This window comes from Heptranchias perlo, chromosome 38, assembly GCF_035084215.1.
Source record: "Heptranchias perlo isolate sHepPer1 chromosome 38, sHepPer1.hap1, whole genome shotgun sequence".
Classification (NCBI taxonomy): domain Eukaryota; kingdom Metazoa; phylum Chordata; class Chondrichthyes; order Hexanchiformes; family Hexanchidae; genus Heptranchias; species Heptranchias perlo.
The window spans coordinates 11,362,232-11,378,250 of record NC_090362.1 but is presented as its reverse complement, the minus strand read 5'-3'; the positions used below and the strand labels follow the sequence as shown (position 1 = coordinate 11,378,250).

Here is a 16,019-nt window from a genome sequence, read left to right as displayed (position 1 = left end):
AGGCCATCGACCTGAAACATTAACTCTGTTTCTCTCTCCACAGATGCTGCCGGGCCTGCTGAATGGTTCTGACATTTTCTGTTTTTACTTCTCCTGGACTTTAACTGCCTTAGGAAGTTGGGGGACCATTTCCTAGATTTTCCTGTGATTGGTGACGTTCCCCAGTAGTTAATATCACCAGCAGGGTAGGGGCATGAAATTAAATTGTGTAACGGATAGGGCGAGTGTGGATGGGCCTGGGATCTTTTCTCACCTTTCTTTTTGTTTATTTGTACAAAGCCTCATTGACTCTGGATAATGTTACAAGGTTTGAATTGCTGACCTTGTTTCCATCTGCCTGACTCTGAGTTAACACGAGTGTGGATACAAACGCCCCAGACTGGAAATCCCCTCCGAGAGCTGAGCTGGAAACCGGTGATTGATTCTACCCACTTTGGGTGAATCTTTGAACTCACCCAGATAGGAATTCCTCCGTTGGTGATGGTCTTTGTCCATGGAATTTTCTACGGGAGTAATATCCTGGGAATTGCGGGGAATGGGAGTGTCCGTCATGACTGGGTTTGGATCTGGTGACTTGTCAATTGGTTTCAGCTCCAGGCGTTCGTGGTGAATCCAGAGATCGGGGGGCTTAACGTCCTTCGAATTCCCTTTGTACTTGTGAGATCCGTTGGCAGATTTACAGGCCGCACGTTTCCTAGAAGGAAAAGCACAAAATTACAGTGACATTGGGAAGAGGGAGGACGTCTGAAGACAGTCAGCACTTTGTATTTTGAACTCTCTCTTGTGAATTTTATGTTCATCAAGTGAAGGGATGTTAGCACTGGAGAGTGAAACAACTTCCATACCAGGCATCCAGTGTTAGCGTGAAACACTCCCAGGACAGGTACAGCATGGGTTAGATACAGAGTAAAGCTCCCTCTACACTGTGCCATCAAACACTCCCAGGGTAGGTACAGCACGGGTTAGATACAGAGTAAAGCTCCCTCTACACTGTCCCATCAAATACTCCCAGGGCAGGTACAGCACGGGTTAGATACAGAGTAAAGCTCCCTCTACACTGTCCCATCAAATACTCCCAGGACAGGTACAGCACGGGTTAGATACAGAGTAAAGCTCCCTCTACACTGTCCCATCAAACACTCCCAGGGCAGGTACAGCACGGGTTAGATACAGAGTAAAGCTCCCTCTACATGGGCCCAACATGCCGCAGCCTCAGAAAAATGCCCCTAATGTACCAGTGCAACATTTTCATGTTTCCCAAACCAGCTACCCTGCTGGCTGGGTGAGATTTGCCAATTAGTGCCAAATTAAGGGTAGTTTGGTTTTGTGGCCCATCCTGTTAAATAGTGGATTGAGACTACCCAATTTCATTTCATATTAGACCCTTACAGCCAACACACAGGGAAAGCATTCACCTCAACAGTTTGGGTTAGATATGAACCCCGTTCCTAGAGAGGAAAGGCCAGTATTTAACCCCCAACACTAGGTGTTTAAAAGCAATTCTCTCCTCACTTTTTCTGCTGATAGTTGGTTCTTCGAGTGCAGATTAAAGCGATGATGACCACCATGATGATGGTGAAGACTCCCACAGAGATGATGATAATCAGCATGGTGCTGCTATCCAGGCCCGAGGTGGGGCTGCCATGGGGACTGTTGTGACCTGTGGGCAAAATACAAACCATCAATTGGAACTTGCCAAAGAACAGATAATAAAAGGACACAATTGGACGCTGGTCACTCCCCGCCCAGGCTCCCATAGTACTTGAGCCCCTACCCCCGTCAACGCCAGCAAGGATTGACAAAGTGCAGGAGACGATCGTACGCATGGTCAGACCTGATTGTCTGTCATTCAGAGCCAACAGGAAGGGGCTTTTCTGTAGAAAGTGCTGACTTGGGGAGGGGTGCGGGGGTGAGAAAAGGATATTCTGTGTAAGGAGGCAGAGGGCATGGCCGAGGTATTAAATGAGTACTTTGCATCTGTCTTTACCAAGAAAATGCTGCCAAAGTCAGAGTAAAAGAGGAGGTAGTTAAGACACTGGATGGGCTAAAAATTGATGAAGAGGAGGTATTAAAAAGGCTGGCTGTATTAAAGTGGATAAGTCACCCGGTCCGGATGGGATGCATCCTAGGTTGCTGAGGGAAGTAAGAGTGGAAATTGCAGAGGTGCTGGCCATAATCTTCCAAACATCCTTAGATACGGGGGTGGTGCCAGAGGACTGGAGAATTGCAAATGTTACACCCTTGTTCAAAAAAGGCTGTAAGGATAAACCCAGCAACTACAGGCCTGTCATTTAACCTTAGTGGTGGGGAAGCTTTTAGATACGATAATCCGGGACAATATTAATAGTCACTTGGACAAGTGTGAATTAAAAAAGGAAAGCCAGCACGGATTCGTTAACGGCAAATCGTGTTTAACTAACTTGATTGAGTTTTTTGGTGAGGTAACAGAGAGGGTTGATGAGGGCAATGCGGTTGATGTGTATATATGGACTTCCAAAAGGCGTTTGATAAAATGTCAGCAAAGTTGAAGCCCATGGAATAAAAAGGGTCAGTGGCAGAATAGATACGAAATTGGCTAAGAGACAGGAAACAGAGAGTAGTGGTAAACGGTTGTTTTTTGGACTGGAGGGAGGTATACAGTGGTGTTCCCCAGGGGTCAGTGCTAGGACCACGCTTTTTTTGATATATATTAATGACTTGGACTTGGGTATGCAGGGCACAATTTCAAAATTTGCAGATGACACAAAAGTGTAGTGAGCAGTAAGGTGGATAGTGGTAGACTTCAAGAGGACATAGACAGGCTGGTGGAATGGCCGTACACGTGGCAGATGAAATTTAACGCAGAGAAGTGCGAAGTGATACATTTTGGTAGGAAGAACGAGGAGAGGAAATATAAACTAAAAGGTTACAATTCTAAAGGGGGTGCAGGAACAGAGGGACCTAGGGGTATCTGTGCACAGGTCGTTAAAGGTAGCAGGGCAGGCTGAGAAAGCGGTTAAAAAAGCATACGGGAGCCTGGGCTTTATAAATAAAGGCATAAAGTACAAACGCAAGGAGGTTATGATGAACCTTTATAAAACACTGGTTCGGCCACAACTGGAGTATTGTGTTCAATTCTGGGCACTACACTTTAGGAAGAATGTGAAGGCCTTGGAGAGGGTGCAGAAGAGATTTACTAGAATGGTTCCAGGGATGAGGGACTTCAGTTACATGGACAGACTGGAGAAGCTGGGGTTGTTCTCCTTAAAGCAGAGAAGGTTGAGAGGAGATTTGATAGAGGTACAAAATCATGAGGGGTCTAGACAGAGTAGATAGAGAGAAACTGTTCCCATTGGCGGAAGGGTCGAGAACCAGAAGACACAGATTTAAGGTGATTGGCAAAAGAACCAAAGGCGACATGAGGAAAAACGTTTTACACAGCGAGTGGTTATGATCTGGAATGCACTGCCTGAGGGAGTGGTGGAGGCCGAATCAATCGTGGCTTTCAAAAGGGAATTGGTTAAGTACTTGAAGAGAAAATATCTGCAGGGCTACGGGAAAAGGGTGCAGGAGTGGGACTAACTGGTCTGCTCTTGCAGAGAGCCAGCATGGACTTGATAGGCCGAATGGCCTCCTTCTGTGCTGTAACCATTCTATGATTCTATGATATTGGGGTGGGGGGTGGGCAGAAGTGGAGACTCTGGTTAGTGCGTGAGGGGACTGGAGACTCTGGTTAGTGCGTGAGGGGAGTGGAGACTCTGGTTAGTGCGTGAGGGGACTGGAGACTCTGGTTAGTGCGTGAGGGGAGTGGAGACTCTGGTTAGTGCGTGAGGGGAGGGGAGTGGAGACTCTGGTTAGTGCGTGAGGGGAGTGGAGACTCTGGTTAGTGCGTGAGGGGAGTGGAGACTCTGGTTAGTGCGTGAGGGGAGGGGAGTGGAGACTCTGGTTAGTGCGTGAGGGGACTGGAGACTCTGGTTAGTGCGTGAGGGGAGTGGAGACTCTGGTTAGTGCGTGAGGGGAGTGGAGACTCTGGTTAGTGCGTGAGGGGACTGGAGACTCTGGTTAGTGCGTGAGGGGAGTGGAGACTCTGGTTAGTGCGTGAGGGGAGTGGAGACTCTGGTTAGTGCGTGAGGGGAGGGGAGTGGAGACTCTGGTTAGTGCGTGAGGGGAGTGGAGACTCTGGTTAGTGTGTGAGGGGAGTGGAGACTCTGGTTAGTGCGTGAGGGGAGGGGAGTGGAGACTCTGGTTAGTGCGTGAGGGGAGTGGAGACTCTGGTTAGTGCGTGAGGGGAGGGGAGTGGAGACTTTGGTTAGTGCGTGAGGGGAGGGGAGTGGAGACTCTGGTTAGTGCGTGAGCGGAGGGGAGTGGAGACTCTGGTTAGTGCGTGAGGGGAGGGGAGACTCTGGTTAGTGCGTGAGGGGAGGGGAGACTCTGGTTAGTGCGTGAGGGGACTGGAGACTCTGGTTAGTGCGTGAGGGGAGGGGAGTGGAGACTCTGGTTAGTGCGTGAGGGGAGTGGAGACTCTGGTTAGTGCGTGAGGGGAGGGGAGTGGAGACTCTGGTTAGTGCGTGAGGGGAGTGGAGACTCTGGTTAGTGCGTGAGGGGAGTGGAGACTCTGGTTAGTGCGTGAGGGGAGGGGAGTGGAGACTCTGGTTAGTGCGTGAGGGGACTGGAGACTCTGGTTAGTGCGTGAGGGGAGTGGAGACTCTGGTTAGTGCGTGAGGGGAGGGGAGTGGAGGCTCTGGTTAGTGCGTGAGGGGAGGGGAGTGGAGGCTCTGGTTAGTGCGTGAGGGGAGTGGAGACTCTGGTTAGTGCGTGAGGGAAGTGGAGGCTCTGGTTAGTGCGTGAGGGAAGTGGAGGCTCTGGTTAGTGCGTGAGGGGAGTGGAGACTCTGGTTAGTGCGTGAGGGGAGTGGAGACTCTGGTTAGTGCGTGAGGGGAGTGGAGACTCTGGTTAGTGCGTGAGGGGAGGGGAGTGGAGACTCTGGTTAGTGCGTGAGGGGAGGGGAGTGGAGACTCTGGTTAGTGCGTGAGGGGACTGGAGACTCTGGTTAGTGCGTGAGGGGAGTGGAGACTCTGGTTAGTGCGTGAGGGAAGTGGAGACTCTGGTTAGTGCGTGAGGGGAGGGGAGTGGATGCTCTGGTTAGTGCGTGAGGGGAGGGGAGTGGAGGCTCTGGTTAGTGCGTGAGGGAAGTGGAGACTCTGGTTAGTGCGTGAGGGAAGTGGAGGCTCTGGTTAGTGCGTGAGGGGACTGGAGACTCTGGTTAGTGCGTGAGGGGAGTGGAGACTCTGGTTAGTGCGTGAGGGGAGTGGAGACTCTGGTTAGTGCGTGAGGGGAGGGGAGTGGAGGCTCTGGTTAGTGCGTGAGGGAAGTGGAGGCTCTGGTTAGTGCGTGAGGGAAGTGGAGACTCTGGTTAGTGCGTGAGGGGAGTGGAGACTCTGGTTAGTGCGTGAGGGGAGGGGAGACTCTGGTTAGTGCGTGAGGGGACTGGAGACTCTGGTTAGTGCGTGAGGGAAGTGGAGGCTCTGGTTAGTGCGTGAGGGAAGTGGAGGCTCTGGTTAGTGCGTGAGGGAAGTGGAGGCTCTGGTTAGTGCGTGAGGGGAGTGGAGGCTCTGGTTAGTGCGTGAGGGAAGTGGAGGCTCTGGTTAGTGCGTGAGGGAAGTGGAGGCTCTGGTTAGTGCGTGAGGGAAGTGGAGGCTCTGGTTAGTGTGAAGGGAGGAGGGATGTACAATTGATATTTCTGCCACTCCTTCTGAACAATCACTTTTGTTACAGACACACCGTAAGATCCACAAGTACTGGAAGAAATTACCGCTGATCGAGTGCCTGGTACCTGAAGGCGAGTCCATTACTGGGGGGTTTTTCCCGATTTTCCCAGATGATCCTGGTGCTGCAGGGACACAGATAGTTATTAGCATTCAGCTGTTACATTAACACATCCAGGAACTCAACATCTACATTATACATTGACTACTATCTACTCAACCCCTACGACAAACATTGAGGACAGAGCGTGATGAGCAATGAGAATACTTTCAGCAAGAGGGACACAGTGAAGATGCTGGAATGGAAAGAGCTCCTTAACCCTTTGATAAGCACTCTTCATACAGTGTATTAGGCATTAGTAGAGAGATAGTTTATCCGGGTTTCACCGGGTATTGTCCAGTGTTAATCCTGTTCACTTACCAAGACATTTTGTTAATGATACAAATTTGCTCTGAGCAGTTCTGTGTTGGATTTATAGATCTCTTTCGGGTGTCTGGATAGATGGTGCAGGGAGGTAATGGGTTCTGTTGTGTTAAAGCAATGTTGTCCAATATATCAGCCGTTAACTGGGAATCCAGATGTGGCCAATTACATGTTGATTAGTAAATTAAAAAATGAGTAATAAACAGCGCCGTTGGTCATCTGATCTCAATACTCATATTAGCACAGCGTGAGCTTTAACCTTTTTGCACACTCGTTGGTAAAACGGTAAGATGAACAGCACAGAATGTGCGAGGGTTGTTTGATCATTGTGTGTGCTTCACTTCCTTGGTTACAGTTTATTGGTTATCTGCTTAAATGGTGGGTGACATGGGTGAAAAACACAGATTTCAGCACCCTGGAAGCACCGGCATTATATGGAGAGGGGAGCATCACATGGTCAGCTCGACCAATCAGAATAACCACACCAGGCCAGAAGAAAGCACAACCAATCACGAGCAGCTCCAACAGGGAAAAGGGCAAAGAGCAAAGAGCATCCATCCACGTTCTGGATGGAGGGGGGGGGCGGGGGTCTGGCGAGTCTCATCGTGCGAGTCAACATTCTCAGCAATCACTCTGACGAAGCAAAGTACTGCTCCCAACTGCTGGACAAAAACCTGGAAGCTGCACTAAGATGTGCCGAGTCTGATAAATCCTAGCCAGAATTCACGCCAAACGTGAGGTACATTTATTTCCATTGTGTGTAAGGCATTTTCTACAAAAATCAGTACATGTGGTTAAAACGGTGTCACCGTAGTTACACCTGTGGCCAGTTAACAATTTCTATTGGACAACACTGTGTTTAAGTATCTGTGTAACTAAAAATCCACTCAATTTTTTCTTGACTCAATGGCCAAGGTCTAGATGGGTATTGGGTCAGCCAGGAGGACCATGTTGGCTGTAGAATTGGAGATGAACTCTTTTACTCTTTTCAGAAGGTTTTAGAGGAGCACCTTGGTGGAGATGTTTTTGGAGTGCACTGATGGGAACTGGTGTTGATCACCTGAGGCTCCAGAGATTGGGGAGTTCTTAGAGACAAGCTCCTCCCCATATCTGTCAGCAGATACCAAATCTTTGCTTGTTGCCTTGTTGAGTGCTGTGGGATTGGCTGTAAGTTCAGAAGTAATCCCACTCCCATGCCTGCAGCCCCAGAACATAAGTTGGTTAGTATTTTGGATTTGGTCTTTATAAAGAGTTGATTTCTAAACTTGGGAATATCAAGCAAAACCGTATGGGTACAGCAGCCTAGTGGTTATGGTGCTGGACTAGCAACCCAGAGGTTGTGAATTCACATCCCTCTTGGCAAGTTGGATATGGTAATTTGTGGGCTAGCACCATGAAAATAACCATTACAGCTTACGGATTATTGTAAAAACCCAACTGGTTCATTAATATCCTTCAGAGAGAGAAGCCTGTCACCCATACCTGGTCTGGCCTACACGTGACTCCAGTCCCACCCTACATAGTTGACTCTTAATGTGTCTGAAGTAGCCTAGCAGTCAGTAAACTATCACTACAAAGTTCAGTAAGAAGAGAGAAAAAAAAATCGAACAATCCAGGCATCACATGAGGAAAAGACTAAGGTGAGCTCATCCCAGTCGACCCTGCAAAGGTCTCCTCATTAACAGCTGGGTGCTGGTGCTCAAATTGGGAAACCTGTCCTATAGACTATTCTGTACTTACAGTTGTACTCACAGAATCATATCATACCAGCCAACATCCCAGACTCCTCCATCACCATACCAGCCAACATCCCAGACTCCTCCATCACCATACCAGCCAACATCCCAGATTCCTCCATCACCATACCAGCCAACAGCCCAGACTCTTCCATCACCATACCAGCCAACATCCCAGACTCCTCCATCACCATACCAGCCAACATCCCAGACTCCTCCATCACCATACCAGCCAACATCCCAGATTCCTCCATCACCATACCAGCCAACAGCCCAGACTCCTCCATCACCATACCAGCCAACATCCCAGACTCCTCCATCACCATACCTGCCAACATCCCAGATTCCTCCATCACCATACCTGCCAACATCCCAGATTCCTCCATCACCATACCAGCCAACATCCCAGATTCCTCCATCACCATACCAGCCAACAGCCCAGACTCCTCCATCACCATACCAGCCAACATCCCAGACTCCTCCATCACCATACCAGCCAACATCCCAGATTCCTCCATCACCATACCAGCCAACATCCCAGATTCCTCCATCACCATACCAGCCAACAGCCCAGACTCCTCCATCACCATACCAGCCAACATCCCAGACTCCTCCATCACCATACCTGCCAAAATCCCAGATTCTTCCATCACCATACCAGCCAACAGCCCAGACTCTTCCATCACCATACCAGCCAACATCCCAGACTCCTCCATCACCATACCAGCCAACATCCCAGACTCCTCCATCACCATACCAGCCAACATCCCAGATTCTTCCATCACCATACCAGCCAACATCCCAGATTCCTCCAACACCATACCAGCCAACATCCCAGACTCCTCCATCACCATACCAGCCAACATCCCAGATTCTTCCATCACCATACCAGCCAACATCCCAGATTCCTCCAACACCATACCAGCCAACATCCCAGCCTCTTCCATCACCACACCAGCCAACATATCAGACTCCTTCATCACCATACCAGAAGCTGAACCAGATCAGACATATCAACACCCTTGGCTACAAGAGCAGGGCAGAGGCTGGGTATTCTGTGATGAGTGGCTCACCTCCTGGCACCTCAAAGCCTCTCCATCATCTACAAGGCTCAAGTCAGGAGTGTGGTGGAATACGCACCATTTGCCTGGATGGTACAGCGCAACAACAATCAAGAAGCTTGATGTTCAAGAAAGAGCGGTTTGTTTGTCACTGGGCTCAGTATCCATCCCCTGTATCTCCAGCACACTGTGGTTGCAGTGCATGCGATCTACAGGGTCCAGTGCTGATCCCTCCAGTATTCAGGACATCACAGATGAAACGTTTGTAGATAAAATAAATGATTATTTCCTTACACAACATGTTAGTAAGGAAACATGGGGTAATCACACTAGATTTAGTTTTGAGCAGTGACCCTGATGTAGTATCTGACCTCCATGTGGGGAAACAGCTGGGCAACAGTTAACACAATATCATTAGATTCAATCTGATCTGCCAAACCAAAGCTGTTGAAAATTTAATGCTAGTTCCAGCTTTTAAGAGGGCGAGATTTCCAAAGATGGCAAATAGTTTGAATAAGGTTGATTGGGCAGACGGGGACATTACCAACACAGATGAAAAATGGAATGGTTTCAAAACCATTCTTATACAAAAGGAAGCCATTGTCTCATTGAATGGGAGAACAGGTTCGAAGGGCTAAACGCCTACTCCTGTTCCTGTGTTCCTTTGTTCCTGAGCCATGTATGTTCACAGAGTTCAAAGAAGAACACATGGTAAAACAAAACCAAACTGGCTAACATGTCATGTTCAAAGATAAATCAGAAATATTTTTACAGGCTTAAAGAAATTAACCCTCAGGAGAACAGGGAAGGGTATCAATCTCAGGTACAAACAAAGAAAGCTGCAATCAGAGCAGTCAGAAGAGCAATGGAGAGGAGAGTGGCTAGACGTTAACATTAATAGTAAGGTCTATTACAGCTACGTTAGGAGTCAGAGGGCCATTAAGGACACTACTGAGCGATTAAAGGATTCCTCAGGACTTATTCAGGTGGACTCTCAGAGGATGACAGAGATTTTATGAAAGAGGCTACTTTGCATCAGATTACACCGCAGAAGACAATGCTGAGTTACCAATAATACAGGGTGGAGTTAATGCTAAAGTTGAAAGTGTCAAAATGATACAACGTTCTGGCTAGAATGAGAGATCTCAAAATAAATCGGGCTGCGGCCCTGACGATATTCACCCCAGGGATGCTCAATGAAATGGGGTCTGTGCTCTTTATGTCCACCTGAGAGGGCAGATGAGGACTCGGTTTAACATCACATCCGACAGTGCAGCACTCCCTTAGTATTATATGGAGGTGTCAGCTTAGATTTTGTGTTTGGAGTGGGGCTTGAACCAACTACCTTCTGACTCAGAGGTGAGAGTGCTATCCACTGAGCCAAGGCTAATATCTGCTTGCTAGGGTCTGGGATTGTACCCATGTACTGGAGGGAGGCATTTATATCGCACCTTATCACCTCATAGAGAGTCATAGAGTTATACGGCACGGATAGAGGCCCTTCGGCCCATCGTGTCCGCGCCGGCCATCAAGCCCTGTCTACTCTAATCCCATATTCCAGCATTTGGTCCGTAGCCTTGTATGCTATGGCATTTCAAGTGCTCATCCAAATGCTTCTTGAATGTTGTGAGGGTTCCTGCCTCCACAACCCTTTCAGGCAGTGAGTTCCAGACTCCAACCACCCTCTGGGTGAAAAAGTTCTTTCTCAAATCCCCTCTAAACTTCCCGCCTTTTACCTTGAATCTATGTCCCCTTGTTATAGAACCCTCAACGAAGGGAAAAAGCTCCTTAGTATCCATCCTATCTATGCCCCTCATAATTTTGTACACCTCAATCATGTCCCCCCTCAGCCTCCTCTGCTCCAAGGAAAACAAACCCAATCTTCCCAGTCTCTCTTCATAGCTGAAGCGCTCCAGCCCTGGTAACATCCTGGTGAATCTCCTCTGCACCCTCTCCAAAGCGATCACATCCTTCCTGTAGTGTGGCGACCAGAACTGCACACAGTACTCCAGCTGTGGCCTAACCAGTGTTTTATACAGCTCCATCATAACCTCCTTGCTCTTATATTCTATGCCTCGGCTAATAAAGGCAAGTATCCCATATGCCTTCTTTACCACCTTATCTACCTGTTCCGCCGTGTGAACTTGCACACCAAGATCCCTCTGACCCTCTGTCTTGCCTAGGGTCCTCCCATTCATTGTGTATTCCCTTGCCTTGTTAGTCCCTCCAAAGTGCATCACCTCGCACTTTTCTGGGTTAAATTCCATTTGCCACTGTTCCGCCCATCTGACCAACCCATCTATATCGTCCTGCAGACTGAGGCTATCCTCCTCGCTATTTACCACCCTACCAATTTTTGTATCATCAGCGAACTTACTGATCATACCTTTTACATTCATATCCAAGTCATTAATGTAGACCACAAACAGCAAGGGACCCAGCACTGATCCCTGTGGTACCCCACTGGCCACAGGCTTCCAGTCACAAAAACAACCTTCGACCATCACCCTCTGCCTTCTGCCACTAAGCCAGTTTTGTATCCAAAGTGCCAAGGCACCCTGGATTCCATGGGCTCGTACCTTCTTGACCAGTCTCCTGTGGGGGACTTTATCGAAGGCCTTACTGAAATCCATGTATACCACATCCACTGCGTTACCCTCATCCACATGCCTAGTCACCCCCTCAAAAAATTCAATCAAATTAGTCAGACATGATCTTCCCTTGACAAAGCCATGTTGACTATCCCTGATTAATCCTTGCTTCTCCAAGTGGAGACTAATTTTGTCCTTCAGAATTTTTTCCAATAATTTTCCTACCACTGATGTTAGGCTCACTGGCCTGTAGTTCCCCGGTTTTTCCCTACTCTCCTTCTTGAATAATGGTACTACATTAGCGGTTCTCCAGTCCTCTGGCACATCCCCTGTGGCCAGAGAGGTTCTGAATATATGTGTTAGAGCCCCCGCAATCTCCTCCTTTGCCTCACACAGTAGCCTGGGATACATTTCGTCCGGTCCTGGGGATTTATCCATTTTTAGGCCTGCTAAAACCGCCAATACCTCCTCCCGCTCGATGTTAATATGTTCGAGTATATCACAGTCCCCCTGCCGTATTTCTATGTCTACATCGTCCTTCTCCATAGTGAAAACAGATGCAAAAAATTCATTTAGAACCCCTCCTACATCTGCCGGCTCCACACACAGATTGCCATTTTTGTCCCTAATGGGCCCTATTTTTTCCCTAGTCATCCTCTTACCCTTAATATACTTATAAAACATCTTAGGATTTTCCTTTATTTTGCTCGCCAGTGTTATTTCATGGCCCCTCCTTGATCTCCTAATTTCTTTTTTAAGTATCCCCCTGCACTTTTTGTACTCCTCTAGGGCTTCCTCCGTCTTGAGCCTTTTGTATCTGCCAAAAGCCCTCCTTTTTTTCCTAATCCATTCTCGTATATCCCCTGACATCCAAGGTTCCCTGGAGTTCTTGGAACCACCCTTGACCTTTACGGGAACATGTTGCCATTGTCTGGTCTCAATCTCCCTTCTGAAAGACTCCCATTGCTCCGATGCGTATTTTCCTACAAGCAGCTGATCCCAGTCCATTTTGGCCAGATCCTGCCTTATCCTATTAAAATCAGCCTTCCCCCAATTTAGAACCTTTATTTCCGGCCCCTCCCTATCCTTTTCCATGACCACCTTAAATCTCACCGAATTATGGTCACTGTCACCAAAGTGCTCACCTACTAGCACTTCTTCCACTTGGCCGGCCACATTCCCTAGAATTAGGTCCAGTACCGCCCCCTCTCTTGTAGGACTTTCTACATGCTGGCTCAAAAAGCTCTCCTGGATGCACATTAAGAATTTTGTACCCTCTAAGCCTTTTACACTCTGAGTATCCCAGTTAATATTGGGGAAGTTGAAATCCCCCACTATTATTACCCTATTATTTGCACAATTTTCTGAGATTTGCCTACATATCTGTTCCTCTATCTCCCCCTGACTGTTTGGGGGCCTATAGTACACTCCCATCAAAGTGCTTGCCCCCTTTTTGTTTTTAAGCTCCACCCATATGGCCTCATTAGAGGAACCTGCTAATATATCATCCCTCCTTATGGCAGTAATTGATTCTTTAATTAATATTGCGACCCCCCCTCCTCTTATACCTCCCCCTCTGTCTCGCCTGAAGATTCTGTACCCCGGAATATTGAGCTGCCAGTCTTGCCCCTCCCTCAACCATGTCTCTGTGACAGCAACAATATCATACTCCCATGTGTTTATCAACACCTTCAGTTCATCCACCTTATTCGCAAGACTCCTTGCATTAAAATAGATGCCATCCAGCCTTGCCCTCACATATTTGCCCTGTCTTCCAAGCTGACTTGTTTTTTTCTCTATATTTGGCTGCACATCACCCCCTATTGTAGCTCCACTCTGTATCCCATCCCCCTGCCAAGTTAGTTTAAACCCCCCCCCCAACAGTGCTAGCAAACCTCCCCGCAAGGATATTTGTCCCGCTCTGGTTCAGGTGCAACCCGTCCGACTTGTACAAGTCCCACCTTCCCCAGAAGCAGGCCCAGTGATCCAAGAAACTGAAACCTTCCCTCCTGCACCAACTCTTTAGCCACGCATTCATCTGTTCTATCCTCCTATTTCTATACTCACTAGCCCGTGGCACTGGGAGTAATCCAGAGATTACAACCTTTGAGGTCCTGCTCTTTAATCTGCTACCTAGCTCCCTAAATTCTTGATGCAGGACCTCATCTCCCTTCCTACCTATGTCGTTGGTCCCAATGTGGACCACGACCTCTGCCTGCTCTCCCTCCCCCTTGAGAATGCCCTGTAGCCGCTCAGTGACATCCCTGACCCTGGCACCAGGGAGGCAACAAACCATCCTGGAGTCACGTTTACGGCCACAGAAACGCCTGTCTGTTCCCCTTACGATAGAATCCCCTACCACTATAGCTCTTCCACTCTTTTTCCTCCCAGCCTGTGCAGCAGAGCTACCCCTGGTGCCAGGAAGTTGGCTGCTGCTGCCTTCCCCTGATAAGTCATCCCCCTCAACAATATCCAAAGCGGTATATTTGTTTGAGAGGGGGATGGCCACAGGGGACCCCTGCACTGCCGGCCTGCTCCTCTTACTCTGCCTGGTGGTCACCCAATTACTTCCTGCCTGTACAACCTTTACCTGCGGTACAACCTTTACCCTCAGGAGGTCTCACAGCATTGGTTTCAAGGTGCAGTCAGTATTATATAAACGGTAGGGAGATAGGGCAGTAATTAGAAGAGGACGTGCAACCACCACTCGTACAGATAGAATCATAGAAATGGTTACAGCACAGAAAGCAGCCATTCAGCCCGTGCCAGCTCTCTGCAAAAGCAACCCACCCCCCTGCCCTTTCCCCGTAGCCCTGCAAATTTTTTTCCCTTCAAGTACTTAGCTAATTCCCTTTTGAAAGCCACGATTGAATCTGCCTCCACCACCCCCTTAGGCAGTGCATTCCAGATCATAACTATTCGATGCGTAAAAAAGTTTTTCCTCATGTCACCTTTGGTTCTTTTGCCAATCGCCTTAAATCTGTGTCCTCTGGTTCTTGACCCTTCCACCAATGGGAACAGTTTCTCTCTATCTATTCTGTCTAGACCCCTCATGATTTGGAACACCTCTATCAAATCTCTCCTTAACTTTCTCTGCTCTAAGGAGAACAACCCCAGCCTCTCCAGTCTATCCATGTAACTGAAGTCCCTCATCCCTGGAATCATTCTAATAAATCTTTTCTGCACCCTCTCTAAGGCCTTCACATCCTTCCTAAAGTGGTGTCCAGAATTCGACACGATACTCCAGTTATGGCCGAACCAGCGTTTTATAAAGGTTCATCATAACCTCCTTGCTCTTGTACTCTGTGCCTCTATTTATAAAGCCCAGGATCCCACATGCTTTCCTAACCGCTTTCTCAACCTGCCCTGCCACCTTCAACGATTTGTGCTCATATACCCCCAGGTCTCTCTGTTCCTGCAACCCCTTTAGAATTGTACCCTTTTAGGTTATATTGCCTCTCCTCGTTCTTCCTGCCAAAATGTATCACTTCGCGCTTCTCTGCATTAAATTTCATCTGTCACATGTCCGCCCATTCTACCAGCCTGTCTATGTCCTCTTGAAGTCTGCCACTATCCTCCTCACTGTTCACTGCACTTCCAAGTTTTGTGTCATCTGCAAATTTTGAAATTGTGCCCTGTACACCCAAGTATAAATCATTAATATATATCAAGAAAAGCAATGGTCCTAGTACCGACCCCTGGGGAACACCACTGTATACCTTCCTCCAATCCGAAAAACAACCGTTTACCACTACTCTCTGTTTCCTGTCACTTAGTCAATTTTGTATCCATGCTGCCACTGCCGCTCTCATAGGGTCAAAATGAACAGGAAAAAGGCAAAGTGAAGTGGGAACAATTGGAGGACTGTGTGGTGAGCCACCAGGAGGGTGCTCGTTTGGGTTTTTAATAATAACTTTTATTAGAAATAATTAAAGAATTAAAAGCAAACAGAACACAGTGGACCAGCAGGAATAAGCAAACAGCATCTCCTTTCTATGTTAGGTTAGGGACTGAGCAAGACGCAGTCTCCTTGTCCAGATGGAAGAAATATTAAAATATCTCTTTTATCTTAGGCTGCCTCTTTTTTCTTGCTATCCAGCTCATCAGTCTGGACCTCCCCCTCACCATCGGGAGAGGGGCAGCAGTCGAAGATCGCACTGTGGAATCTGATGCGCAAATTGAAGCAAATTGCTCCTTCTTGAAGCAGTTCTGTGATATAAATGCTCCATCAGGCTTATATGAAGAACAATCTGTTGTTACTGATGGGACAATGCCAGAATAATCAGTAAAGAGCAATAGGTGGAGACTCTTCCATGTGTTAAAGTCACAGTCCTTGAAATAAAACCGTGCAATATTACAGCAAAAACACTTAATGCGCTCGAATTATGACATTTCTTTATCCGTTGTTTTAATCCTTTATATATTGACAGAAGTTTGCTGGTCATGGTACAGTCTCAATCGAA

At 47.9% G+C, this 16,019-nt stretch overlaps 1 protein-coding gene across 7 annotated transcripts in view; it reads right to left on the bottom strand.

Annotated features, from left to right (window-relative positions):
• Window positions 1-16,019, bottom strand: part of LOC137304745 (neogenin-like) — a 140,949-nt gene that overhangs the window by 13,245 nt on the left and 111,685 nt on the right. For 6 of the 7 annotated variants that reach the window (XM_067973439.1, XM_067973433.1, XM_067973436.1 and 3 more), the window contains exons 21-23: window positions 5,792-5,869; window positions 1,513-1,660; window positions 456-694 (exon numbers count right to left, since the gene is read on the bottom strand). In XM_067973439.1, coding sequence (XP_067829540.1) covers window positions 456-694; window positions 1,513-1,660; window positions 5,792-5,869 — 465 coding nt within the window. The remainder of the gene's footprint in view (window positions 1-455; window positions 695-1,512; window positions 1,661-5,791; window positions 5,870-16,019) is intronic. The other variant, XM_067973434.1, reaches the window with a different exon arrangement.